Source organism: Equus przewalskii, chromosome 6 (genome assembly GCF_037783145.1).
Source record: "Equus przewalskii isolate Varuska chromosome 6, EquPr2, whole genome shotgun sequence".
NCBI classification, from domain to species: domain Eukaryota; kingdom Metazoa; phylum Chordata; class Mammalia; order Perissodactyla; family Equidae; genus Equus; species Equus przewalskii.
Window position 1 is genome coordinate 15,872,306 of NC_091836.1, and position 12,095 is coordinate 15,884,400.

The 12,095-nt window shown below is 36.0% G+C and overlaps 1 protein-coding gene across 29 annotated transcripts in view; it reads left to right on the forward strand.

Moving 5' to 3' along the window:
* Nucleotides 1-12,095, forward strand: part of GRIA4 (glutamate ionotropic receptor AMPA type subunit 4) — a 368,773-nt gene that overhangs the window by 318,863 nt on the left and 37,815 nt on the right. For all 29 annotated transcript variants that reach the window (XR_011540831.1, XR_011540825.1, XR_011540824.1 and 26 more), the window contains 2 exons: nt 1,561-1,759; nt 8,287-8,534. Coding sequence is in view for 18 of the 29 variants with exons in the window: in XM_070623039.1 (XP_070479140.1) it covers nt 1,561-1,759; nt 8,287-8,534 (447 nt within the window). In the remaining 11 variants the exon portion in view is untranslated. The remainder of the gene's footprint in view (nt 1-1,560; nt 1,760-8,286; nt 8,535-12,095) is intronic.

A 12,095-nucleotide genomic window follows, 5' to 3' on the forward strand; every position in this document is an offset into this window, starting at 1 on the left:
ATATAGCAGGTACCAGATATACATTGTTCTGTATAACAACCTATAAACAAGCTAAGCAGGAGGCAAAGAGCAATGTAAATACTGTGTTAGCTTTATAGAGAGGGTTTTCCATTTCTGTAGAGTCATGGCCTACTTCCTTTGGATGTCACTAAAACACTTTTCAGTTTTGTTTGCCAAAGATGCAGTCAGTCACCTGTTACAAGAAAAATACCAAATTTCTCCCATAGAAAAAGTAGTTGAAGGTAGGAGAAGCTAAGAATCGAATTTAAATAGTGACTTATATTAGCATCATAAATATATGGATTTTTTTAAGAAATGTACACTTTCTCAAAAAAAGACATTTTAGCCACAATGCAGTTTGTGTTCCTGAAAATCCAGGAAGACTATAAATGTGCTTAAATGCCAATAACATAGCAATCTGAATCAAAAACTTTCACTTAATGAAATGAAAAGAAATCAAAGCAAATCAAGTAATGGTTTCTAAAAATGAGATTAAGCAAATACTAATTTCAAACCAACTGGTGCCCCTTACATAATAATGGCTAAGAAGGGAACATTTTAAAGCTGGAAGTGCCATGGAAAATATGAAATTTTTCCGCACATTAAAAAAAAATGTCTAAAAACAATTTGTCACAGGAATTCTAAATACTTTGATGACCCCAATGAGTGAGATCAATTATGAATATGCCCTGAATTTTTATTCTCACCTTTCCTCTGCACACACACTCATCCATACATCCCTGATAGTCAGAGAAAGGGTGAAGAGAGAACTTTTTTTTTTTGGTGAGATTTAGCATCAGTTTTTAATGCTGTTACACTGCACACTGACAAGTCACATGCTTTGGTCACATGTTGGCAGTGGTAAAGGGAACATTTTTATACCAATATATAAAGATATTTTAGGACATGGCTCATCCTCCATTCAGAGCAGAAATAGAATATCCAGCAAACAAAAAAATCCTCAACTATGGTCAGTTTGAGACCAAACCTAGAGCCACATCTCATCCAGTCTCCTTAGCTTATGTCCCATCCATCCTGGCAAGGCTGTGACTGAAGGTAAAAACAAGTTCTCTCAGAAAGGCATCTGCCAACTTGTATCGAATTTAAGACCTCACCCATTGTTAAGATGTATTGCTATTTCGTGTACCACCAAAGAGAAACAATGCTGACAATTGAACCATGACACTGTGTTTTATCTCATCAACCATGGGCTGCATCCTAATTTCAGAGATGCTAAAATGTAACACAAGGAGGGTACCAATGAATTTAAGCAAGTATTCCTTTGCTGTACCTAAAGGAAAGGCATTAAAGTTCCACATTTCTGCGAATTAAATAATAAAAAGGAAGTTTTTCATATTTTCAGTGGCATTTATACATTCAGTATAGCATAAAAGACATCAAATTATACAGAAATACTAGAATCATTCTTGAGTAGACTGTTAGAAAATAAAATACTTGCAATTGTTATTTTTAAACATTCATGGTGAATTGATGGTATTTCTTTTCTTTCTCTGTGTTGGTTAGAGAAGGGAAAACGTGCATTATCTTATCCATGTTTAGATCCCTCTCAGGTCGAATTGTTGGAGGTGTTTGGTGGTTCTTTACCCTCATCATTATATCATCTTATACTGCTAACCTCGCTGCTTTCCTGACGGTTGAGCGAATGGTCTCCCCCATAGAAAGTGCGGAAGACTTGGCCAAACAAACAGAAATTGCCTATGGAACACTGGATTCAGGGTCAACAAAAGAATTCTTCAGAGTAAGTTAAGGGAAAAATTAACAATGAAATGTTCATAATTTTTAAATTCAGGCAATTTTGCCAACAATTATATTGTGGGCTCTAGCTATTGCAGGTTTTGCAAACATAATGGTAACTGCTATGTTTAATGCTACTATTTCTACTTGGATTTCATAACCCCTTTAATTTGCAAAGCCTGATTGATTTATTCATATTGCAAGAGGGACCTTCCCTAAGGAAAAGTAACAACAAAAAGGTAATTAAAACAACTTTGTAATATAATTTATCCCAAAGATTCCAATGTTGATAATGCTATTATGATACTTCATCTAGCAAGACTGGATTTACGTATATTTAGGGGCTAAGAGCCTAAAAATGAAAGCAAGGGGTTTTTTAAAAAATACATTTAACTTGCTGCATTTGAAACCCAGAACCTTACTTTCAGGTTATACTACCTATGAGGTATATTATTCTATAATCTACTCTGTAACAATGGATTTCAAAGCAATACATTTGCTTTCTCACAAGATAATAGTAGCAAGAACATGAAGTTCTGGACACCTTTCTAAGATGACTTTCTATTGTATGGTGTTTCATTTGTGCTGATTTCTCTGCTTTTGCAGATAAAAATCATTCAAACTGATAGAATTGCCTCTCATATATAGATATGATCCCTTTGACTTGCCATCAGAATGGCAGGTATTTGGGGAGTTTTGGGGGTTTTGTTGTTTATTCCATTGTGAGGATGAATTTTTTGATCAGTGAATCTACTTTACTCTTTTTCTACTTAAATCCAGAGACATGCACTTGGTAATGTCTGATCAGAGATAGGGGTTCATTTTGTGACTTCAGAACCAAAATACTAAAAAGTAGTCAGAGAAACATTTTTGCAAATATTTAAGTAGATAATAATGAAAGCATTTTGTATTTAATTCCAATTGCTTAAAGACTAGATATTTAATAATTTAGAAGAAAAGATATATGTCACTATTTCCTAAGCTTTTGTTTAAAAATAATGATAGTTTTTTCAAGTAAGTTCATGTTTATATATAATACTTGAGAGATTTACGTTTTCATTGTAAATGTATATATTTTATCATTTTGGGGGGCTGGTCCTGTGGTATAGTGCTTAAGTTAGCACGCTCTGCTTCAGCAGCCTGGGATTCGCAGGTTTGGATCCCAGGTGCAGACCTAGCACTGCTTTTCAAGCCACACTGTGGCGGCGTCCCACATAAAATAGAGGAAGATGGCATAGATGTTAGCTCAGCAACAATCCTCCTCAAGCAAAAAGAGGAAGACTGGCAACAGATGCTAGCTCAGGACCAATCTTTCTCATAAACACACACAAAATGTGTATATTTATTATTTTCTCATTCAGCTGGAAAATTAAAAACAACAAAACGTGCTACCTTTTAAGCGAGACTTAAATTTCATATACTTGAATTTCAGTAAGATATTTCTTTTGTTAAAAAATATTTGATTATAGTATCCTTATATACTACAGATGTTTACATAATACTAAATGAAGAACAAATCACTCAAAAATTCTGTCAAGGGGCCAGCCTGGTGGCGCAGTGGTTAGGTTCACACACACCACTTTGGCGGCCTGGGATTTGCAGGTTTGGACCCTGGGCGCAGACCTACATACTGCTCCTCAAGCCATGCTCTGGCAGGCGTCCCGCATATAAAGTAGATGAAGATGGGCACGATGTTAGCTCAGGGCTGATTGTCCTCAGCAAAAAGAGGAGGATTGGTGGTGAATGTTAGCTCAGGGCTAATCTTCCTTAAAAAAGAAAAATTCTGTCAAACCCAGCACTCAGCATTGTTTAAAAAAGAAATCAGACAGTGAGCAATGTCCTTGTCAACAATTTGGAGCATTGCTAGTAGATATAAAATTTTTAAGTTAATTATAAAGCACTTGTAGATTTTTCTAAAACTGTAAATAATAGTCTTGATGATATATTTTATTAACAATATTCTATAGATAAACGTAAATGACCAAATTTTTAAAACTTAATAGTGCATCCCAGTCGTTAAAGCTTAATAATACAAACGTACTGCTCTAACACATTTTAGCATAATTTCCTTACCTCGCGGGAAATCTGTAAGTTTGTAACTGCTTCCACACAAAACTAAGTAGGTAAAAATTAGTAACTTTGCCTAGAAACCATTATGGATATGCATCAAAATAGAATCCAAGTTTGTGCTATCACTTGCATTTTACTGAAAAATGATGACTTATTTTCATATAAATAAAGCAGATACTTTCAAGTTCATCATTCTGCCTTGAAAGATAAAGGGAGAAAGAAATGTCATGTTGATTCCCTGAAAAAATTTCAAAAATAATTCACTATAAAGCCCTTTGGCATCAAGCACACTGAAAATGTTTATTTCTAATCTTTACAGAGTTTTTAAAAACTTCTCGAGTTCTAAAAAGTGATGAAGTAGATAAGAGAATATAATGATAAGCGAATATGGGAATAAGGAAAGCTGCCTCTTAGATTTGCGGAGCCTTCCATACAAGCTGGGCATTCACCTTGCCCTCTTTCTTTTCTCTCCCACCCAACTTCACTTTTAAAAATGAAAGATTTTTGTAAGTATAGATATTTATTGTTGCAGAACAGTCTGAACCCTAATGGGACAAGAAAATAATTTTCCCTGGCAGCACACTTTCGGGAATGAATAAATTTGGGTTCTCTGATAAAAATCTCATTCATTTCCTACTGTGCTCTCCCGCCCCTCCCGTGGATGATGACCTGGTTTAAATAAACCATTTGTCTGACAGGTTGAGAAAACATAACGTGAAGGATATTTTTGTACTTGTCAAAAATGTTTTCTCATAGGAACACAGTAATCGTACATCTGTCAGCTCCTCTAAACTGCCTCAGGCAGTGACTTACACTCAGTGCTTCAAAAGTGTTGCAGTTATAATGAAAGGGGGAAAAGAATCAGACGAGGGGGGAAACTGACAGCTGAATTCAACTGTTGCCTTGGTTTTGCCCCATTGTAAAACTTGATGTGTTTCATGTTCTGTTCACCTTGCTAAGCATAAACACAGAGGCATTTAAAGAAAGTTTGTACTTTTCACTTCCTGACAGCCTTGCTATTTAGGTACTTTTGCCCGTTGTTATATACCTGATTTGGATACACTGATTTTCACTTTGGTGCAGATTTTATCCTGTGCCTGTTTCAGTCATCGGTGAAATCATGAATGCATAAATGAGGCAGATTACCAACCCAGAGCTGATCAATTATCAACTAGGGCACTGAGCTTTTCTGAGAACATCAGTCTTGCTGCATAAGCTGCTAGAAGCAGGAAATAATTCACCTGACAACAATGTAAATATTAACTATGATGCATGACATTTGGACATATTTTCCGTTAAAAGCAGAAATGGCAGAATACTTAATTTTTGAGAAATTAAAAGGACAGCACATTTTTAAACCTCCAGGAATTAAGCAATAAAATAGTGCTTTAAATCAGATACTTTGCCATGCAACCTTCACAACAAAGATGAAACAAATAAATCTGAGATTAATTTCTAATTTCAGAAAAATAATGACTTTCGTTTTATCTTTGCTTCACTCCCCAAACCTGATCATTAAGTTGAAGCTTTCAGAGCCTTTACAGTTCCATTATCACTATATTTATGAGCTTGCTAGAGCTGCAGAAATTTCCTTATTTTATCCTGTCTCATCAAATTTATAAAGATTTGTTTGCCCCTATTCCTTAGCAAACATTCTCTTGCAGTCACAGATAAGGCACGGGGCTATGATTTCCAGTCCTTCATCTCTTGAATCCCCCGCCAATGCCCCAGCCCCACACTCCCTTTATTGTGTGGATGAGTGATCTTATCTAAGTCAAGCCTTTTAAATAAGAATCGGAATTTCTAAACATGAACGAAGTGGCAAACTGTGTAATATATTTTTTCTCCAAAGAAGTTGCTTTCGTCTTTCCTTGATTTTCCACTGAGAGTCTGTATTTTACAATTTCTGTTATGCCTAAGGCCTGCTAAGTATAGTATAACTACACTATGGATTCCTCTTCCAGATTTTAAAGGAATTAATTTAACTTCTTTTGCACTTAAAGTATCTGTAATTCAATATATTTAAACAAATGCAGCAGTAATTTTCCTCATATTAATTTTATAGGAATGGATTTCTAAAAACCACCAATGGCCTAAAGATACTTTATTCCTTTAAAAAGCAATCTTTTGCTTTAATGTTACACTGCATTCTACAGTTAGATTATCTTCATAATTACCAAGCCCTAAAGCTACTTTCTTTCTATTTTGCTATGTTCATTTCATCTAGTTGTTCCTTATTCCTGTAGTAAGATACTTAGTAGTAACAGGAAAGCTGCCAAGTAACTATCATGATTCTCATATTCTTAAAAAAATTCAAAAAAATATTTCAATTAAAATAATACCCAGATTTTCTCTCTTCTGTTTTCAATGTAGTACACATAGTAAAGTATACAATATATGTGGAACTCTATACCTTTTTGGGTGGCACTCTCAAGTCAAGGTATCAAGATATTAAAAAAAAAAAGTGATTATATGCCTAACGGATGTTGTTTACCAGTACTTCTCTAAATTGAAATGATCAGAAGAGATGTTTAAGGACAATCTGTATCAAGTGATCCAGAGATTGGAACTCACTGTAAAATGGAAGAGTTAGTTCTCCAGAAGAGAACACTATCATTAGAGATGGGGTGAACCAGACCTAGCAACATGGCCTCCCTAGAGGGTCCCATGGTGGAGGGTTCTGAATCTGGATACTCCTCTGTCCTGGAACCACATAGAAACTTTGCCATTGAATTGTATTGTTGGCATGGAAGTTCCTAATTTAAGGATTTCTGTAGCCAAAAGTAACCTGTCATTACTTAAACACACACACATCATAATCTCTGTATCATGAGATATTTTTAAGTGCTAATCACATAAAAACATTTCATAGGAGACTACAGGATGTCTATTTCCCATCTTGATATTTATCACCATTTGAATATACACTAATATAAAATATGGGGTTTTTTGGTGTTCAAGTATGCAAATCTCTTACTGTGTGGCTTATTACATAGGTTTATTGATTACTAAATTCTCATCTTATGAAATCAAAATTTGGAATACCACCATTATCAGTTTCTTTCTTTGTCCACCAGAATAATTTGCTTTTGCCTAAAAACATGTATTCTGAAGTTGCTAGTCAGCATATTTGTTGATTATTGAAGATTTGCTTCCTGTTAGACTCTGTATCCTGGTAAACAAAGGAAGGTCAATGTAAATGAAAACACATGCTACTCAGGATTTGGCTTCAGGCATAGATTTAAGTCTGAATTACTCTGCATTACTTTTTATTCAGATCCACATGCAAAACTTCAGCACCTTGGTATTGAACAAATGCAGCTGTGCCAGCTAAAAGTTTATGCATCTCATTGCATTATCAAACATCAAACAGGATTCGGCCTTTTCTATCTTACTAAATATATCCTTTGGGAACATTTGAGGTCCTTTGGATATATTTTCACATTAAAATTGTACATGTCGGGTCTGGCCTGGTGGCACAGTGGTTAAGTTCTTGTGCTCTCCTCCAGTAGCCCGGGTTCATGGGTTTGGATCCCAGGCTCAGACCTACACATCACTCATCAAGCCATGCTGTGGTGGTCTCCCACGTACAAAGTAGAAGAAGATTGGCACAGATGTTAGCTCAGGGCCAATCTTCCTCACCAAAAAAAAGAAAGAAACGTGTATGTGTGAATTTAAAAAGTCTAATGTGAATGCACATACCAGCAAAAGGATCTGGGTAAATTAAGTAATGGGAGTAATGGAGATGGAGCCCAAATGGACAAAAATAAATATTTCACTTTAAAATTTAATGTATATTCTACTTGGAGATTTTGTTAGAAAAGGTCCAAAAATGTTTTGTAGACCTAGAGTTTGATTCTTGTGTTATGGATATTTGGGTTGTAAGCTACAATGACTTCTCCTCCTCCTCTGGTGCTCAAATACTGACTGATACAGACTGCACTTGTTGTACACATCTTATCAGGACAGTTTTCATTGAAACTTTGAGGCATGAAAAAAGATAAAAATGAAACAATATAATAATTCTCCTTATTTGTTAGAATTCAAGTACAGTTTTAAAAGATATTTTACAAAGCTGAAATCACGTCTTGTCTAGTCCTTTTCAAGTTTGCCATGAATGTGATATAACACATGATTTTAAATGTTCCACTCTCTTCATGGCATTCTACATTTAAAAATTGATAATAAGTTGTCCTTTAAGCAGTTGAGTAGGATAGTTATTACGAGAAGAGGTACCAGCTTCTTCAAATCTCACTTTGAAACGTCTGTCATTTCAGTGATTTCCTTAAATAGTTGTAAAAGGCAGTTTTCTCACTGGAAAAAGAATAATGTTATTATGGCAAATTGGAGTTAGAGGGCAATGGAAAGGTACTAAAACGCTTTATTCTTATCCTGATTCAGTCAATATTAACATGTTGTTCCCTTCTTTCCTGTATTTAATTTTATTTTCATTTCCTCCAGAGATCAAAAATAGCAGTGTATGAAAAGATGTGGACCTACATGCGATCAGCAGAGCCGTCAGTGTTCACTAGGACTACAGCTGAGGGAGTAGCTCGTGTCCGCAAATCCAAGGGCAAATTTGCCTTTCTCCTGGAGTCCACTATGAATGAATACATTGAGCAGCGAAAGCCGTGTGACACGATGAAAGTGGGAGGAAATCTGGATTCGAAAGGCTATGGAGTAGCAACGCCCAAGGGTTCCTCATTAAGGTGGGTGGAATAGTATAACAATATAACATGTGTTGTTATAGTATTCCACCTTCCCTGATGTCCCTGAGAGAATTATTTTGTTTTGTGTGTGAACATGGTATGTTTGTTTGTTTGCTTTCTTTTCCTCCATTTCATATTTTTTGGTCAACAATCAGGTAATCTTTTTTTCAATTTTAGAATAATGAATCACAGCTGACATAGCTCTTTGAAGGCCATATAAAAACCAAACTGGTTGAACACTCGCTGCTTCCAGTGGGCCTCAAACATGGGTAGCATATGCTTCTAGATCTCATCAGCTTTTTTTGGTCACTAAAATCTACGCTGTCATTGTGTCAGTAATAATTCTACATTTTATCATTATTTTTTTAAATTATGCCTGCCTACTAGTTTCTCAGTAAGAAGAAATCAACCTCTTCCCAGCAAAACATGTTTTTCCATTTCAGTGTTTCATTTATTATGGCGTCATGATATTTTAGATTATCCTGAGGTTGTATTGGCGCTCCCTTTGCAATCACATCTTTTTACAAACGCAGTCAGGGTCAGAAGGAACACTGGGCTCTGGTTTTATGGTGCTTACTCAAGTCACACTCTCGCCTGTTACAAAGGGAGTATGGTGTAAGTAAGATCTGTAAAATTAGACCCAATGACAATCCAAAATTGTTCACACATAGACGGATAAATTATGATTCATGAGCAAAGCATTACACACGTGGATGATAATCCACATGTGCTAAAAGTGGAGACTTTCATTCTTAAGGAAATGTTGGTAAAATCTGCCCTTTTCACCTTTTTGGTCCTGGACATAGAGAATCCACATGTTTGTGTCCAGGAGGCAGCATTTCCTATTTTCCTTAAGCAATAAAGGCTGCTGTTGAATTGCTGGGCTAGAGCAAAGCCGGAGTCAAAAGTGATGACTGACAAATTACTCTGGTCTCAGTGCTGCTTACAAGAGATGCAATCAAAGCACAGATTCAAGAAGAAATCAGAATCTTTGCTAAAGGACTTAACCAAGAACCTGGTCTTGAAAAATGATGTTTCTGGTAAGCCTTTGAAAAATGAAGGTAATGAGACCTGTCCTATTGCCCAGCAGGAATGAAAGCAATATCAGAATTATGTGATTGTTTTCATTGGTTTCAAGAAGGGAACTGCAATGTGCTTTGGATATGTGTGTTGGGCGGGGGAGGGGTTGAGACAGCTAGAAGAAGCAAATACTGCTGCTGGAAGTGTGTTAAGCCAGTATTTTGTAAGCAACACTGTTAATAATTAGCAAGGGGTTTTATGGTATGTTCAAAAGGGATGATTTTAAAAGGAGATAGGAGAAAATTAGCTAGGAAAGACAAATTTGGGTGTGGACTTTGCAATTTCGAATCAGGGTTTTTTTTTTTTTAACATACTTCCCATACGAAACTGGATAAATGTGCAGGGAGAAAGCCAAATGAATAAATATCCATGATAAAATTCTACCTGAAAAGATTTCAACCGTTCAGAAACTTAAATTGACATCGGGATGTTTGGTCTTTGTAGATATATTTTGTATAATACAATATGAGAAATATGTAATTTCAGTGAGGCCAAGTGGCAAGTAAATCTCTATTGAAGTAGTAGTTATAAGAGCACCTTAGTGTAAATAATTTAAAAGAAATAGAAGAGGAGAAAGCAATGCTGGTTGATATGTAGATCAGTATTCAGACTATTGATTATATTCGCTGGACGTTGCTTTTGCTCTTAATTAATTCTCTGTGGATGTAGCTGCCTTGTCCTCTGTCTTATGTCTACCGATAAAGTCAAGTTCCAGGGACTGAATTTGGCCCTTAGATACGGGTGCGCCGGACTCCCATTGATGGCAAGAGAGTTCCCTCTTAAATGTGCCACTTTGTCAAATTCACACTACAGGGATTGTTTGGGGAGGAGCTGAAGGGCTTCATCTGTTTAGAGCTGTATAATAATCAGCTATTGGCTTCCCCCTCTTTTCCTGTCCTTCCCTGGATCTTGTTAATGAGGCAATTGTTAAACTCAGCTTCCTGGATGGAGAGTTTGTTTACGTACTTTGTTTTATACATGCCACAATTTCCTGAGCAAGCTGGCCCCTGCATGCCAAAACCACAGTCATTTTGTCCTCTCTTTGAGAACACTGGAACAGCACTGAAGGCTAACCAGCATTCACCTTACTCCCCACCTCCTCAGTCTCAGACCCCCAGCCCAGCTAAGCCAGAGGCTCGTTAATCTTAAATTCTGTCTCTAATTTGACTGGGATCCTTCTGTTTCAAAAGAGAGAAACTAATTTAGAGATGGACCGATAGGCACTTTTCTGTATAAACGATTGAGTTTGTAGAAGCACAAATTCAAAGTAATTGCATTTATCAGAGCAAGATCCAGTGGGCATAGCTGCATCAAGAGTGTCTTTGAAACCCTTCTGTCTTATTTGTTCAGTAGGCACTAAGTCTGTTTTCCTATAGGATCTATCTTTTTAAACCAGGTCTTTAGGTTAATTGCTCTGGACACAGTGAGACTTGTGTGTTTGTTGTAATTAATTATGGCTTTCTCACAAGCTCTGCTGTTTTGAATCATTAGGCAACATGAGACTTTAAGAAAAGGAAAGCAGTAATCTTTCCTTCTACGTAAGCTTAACCGGGAGAATGCAGACAAATGACTAGCCATCTCTCATTGGTCCAGGGAGTTTTAAATTTCCAGATCTTGCTGTTTGGTCAAAGTGCTTCAGAATAAACATTACAGAAAAGAGGAAGAGTATAATGTATAATCAGGATAGAAAGTCAGGACTTGGGTCTTTAATGTAGACTTTAAAACAAATGCAATCAGGGTCGTCACAGAGAGTGTATCTGTGACTGGGCTAAAAATATTATAACGATGACTAGCACCCATCTTTATGGTAGTGCAGAGACTATATTTCAGACTAGTGTTTGCTAGGCATACACAGTGAAATGTTAACACCGTTGAGCCATCACTAATAGCTCTGGGTTATAGAAGGACAATAACAATGCCCAGAAATTATTTCTTTGTTGTGCTTTGACATAGAATGATGCCAGGTATATTGATGCTGTTAAACTTAGCATCTATAGAGTCTACTATAAAAAAGGGAAGCAATTATAGGTACATGGACCTGCAAACTATAAATATCGATGAATGAAAGAACTTATATCTCACTGGCATCATTATTTTTCAAAGTTACCTTCTAAAGAAAACCTTCAAGTCTTATTGTGAGATAAAAGGGCAAAATCTCTTCATTATTTCATCCCTCAACTATGTCCATACCTTGATATTTCTTCAGAACCTTCTTTCCACATGTACAATGCTATTTGTACCACTGTCAAGGTCACAGCTTTCGTTCTCATCCCTTCTCCAATAGCCTTGGCAAACCAAAACAATTATGAAAGCCTTGCTCTGTCTGAGAAATTTTTAAAGATTGTTTAAAAATATATACTTTAGATGACATTGCAATGGAATATAAAGTTTAGATGAAAGAGGAAGTATATTAATTTGACTTTAATATCATTACCATCTACTATACAATTTTACTATAGCATAGATATCATAAATACTATA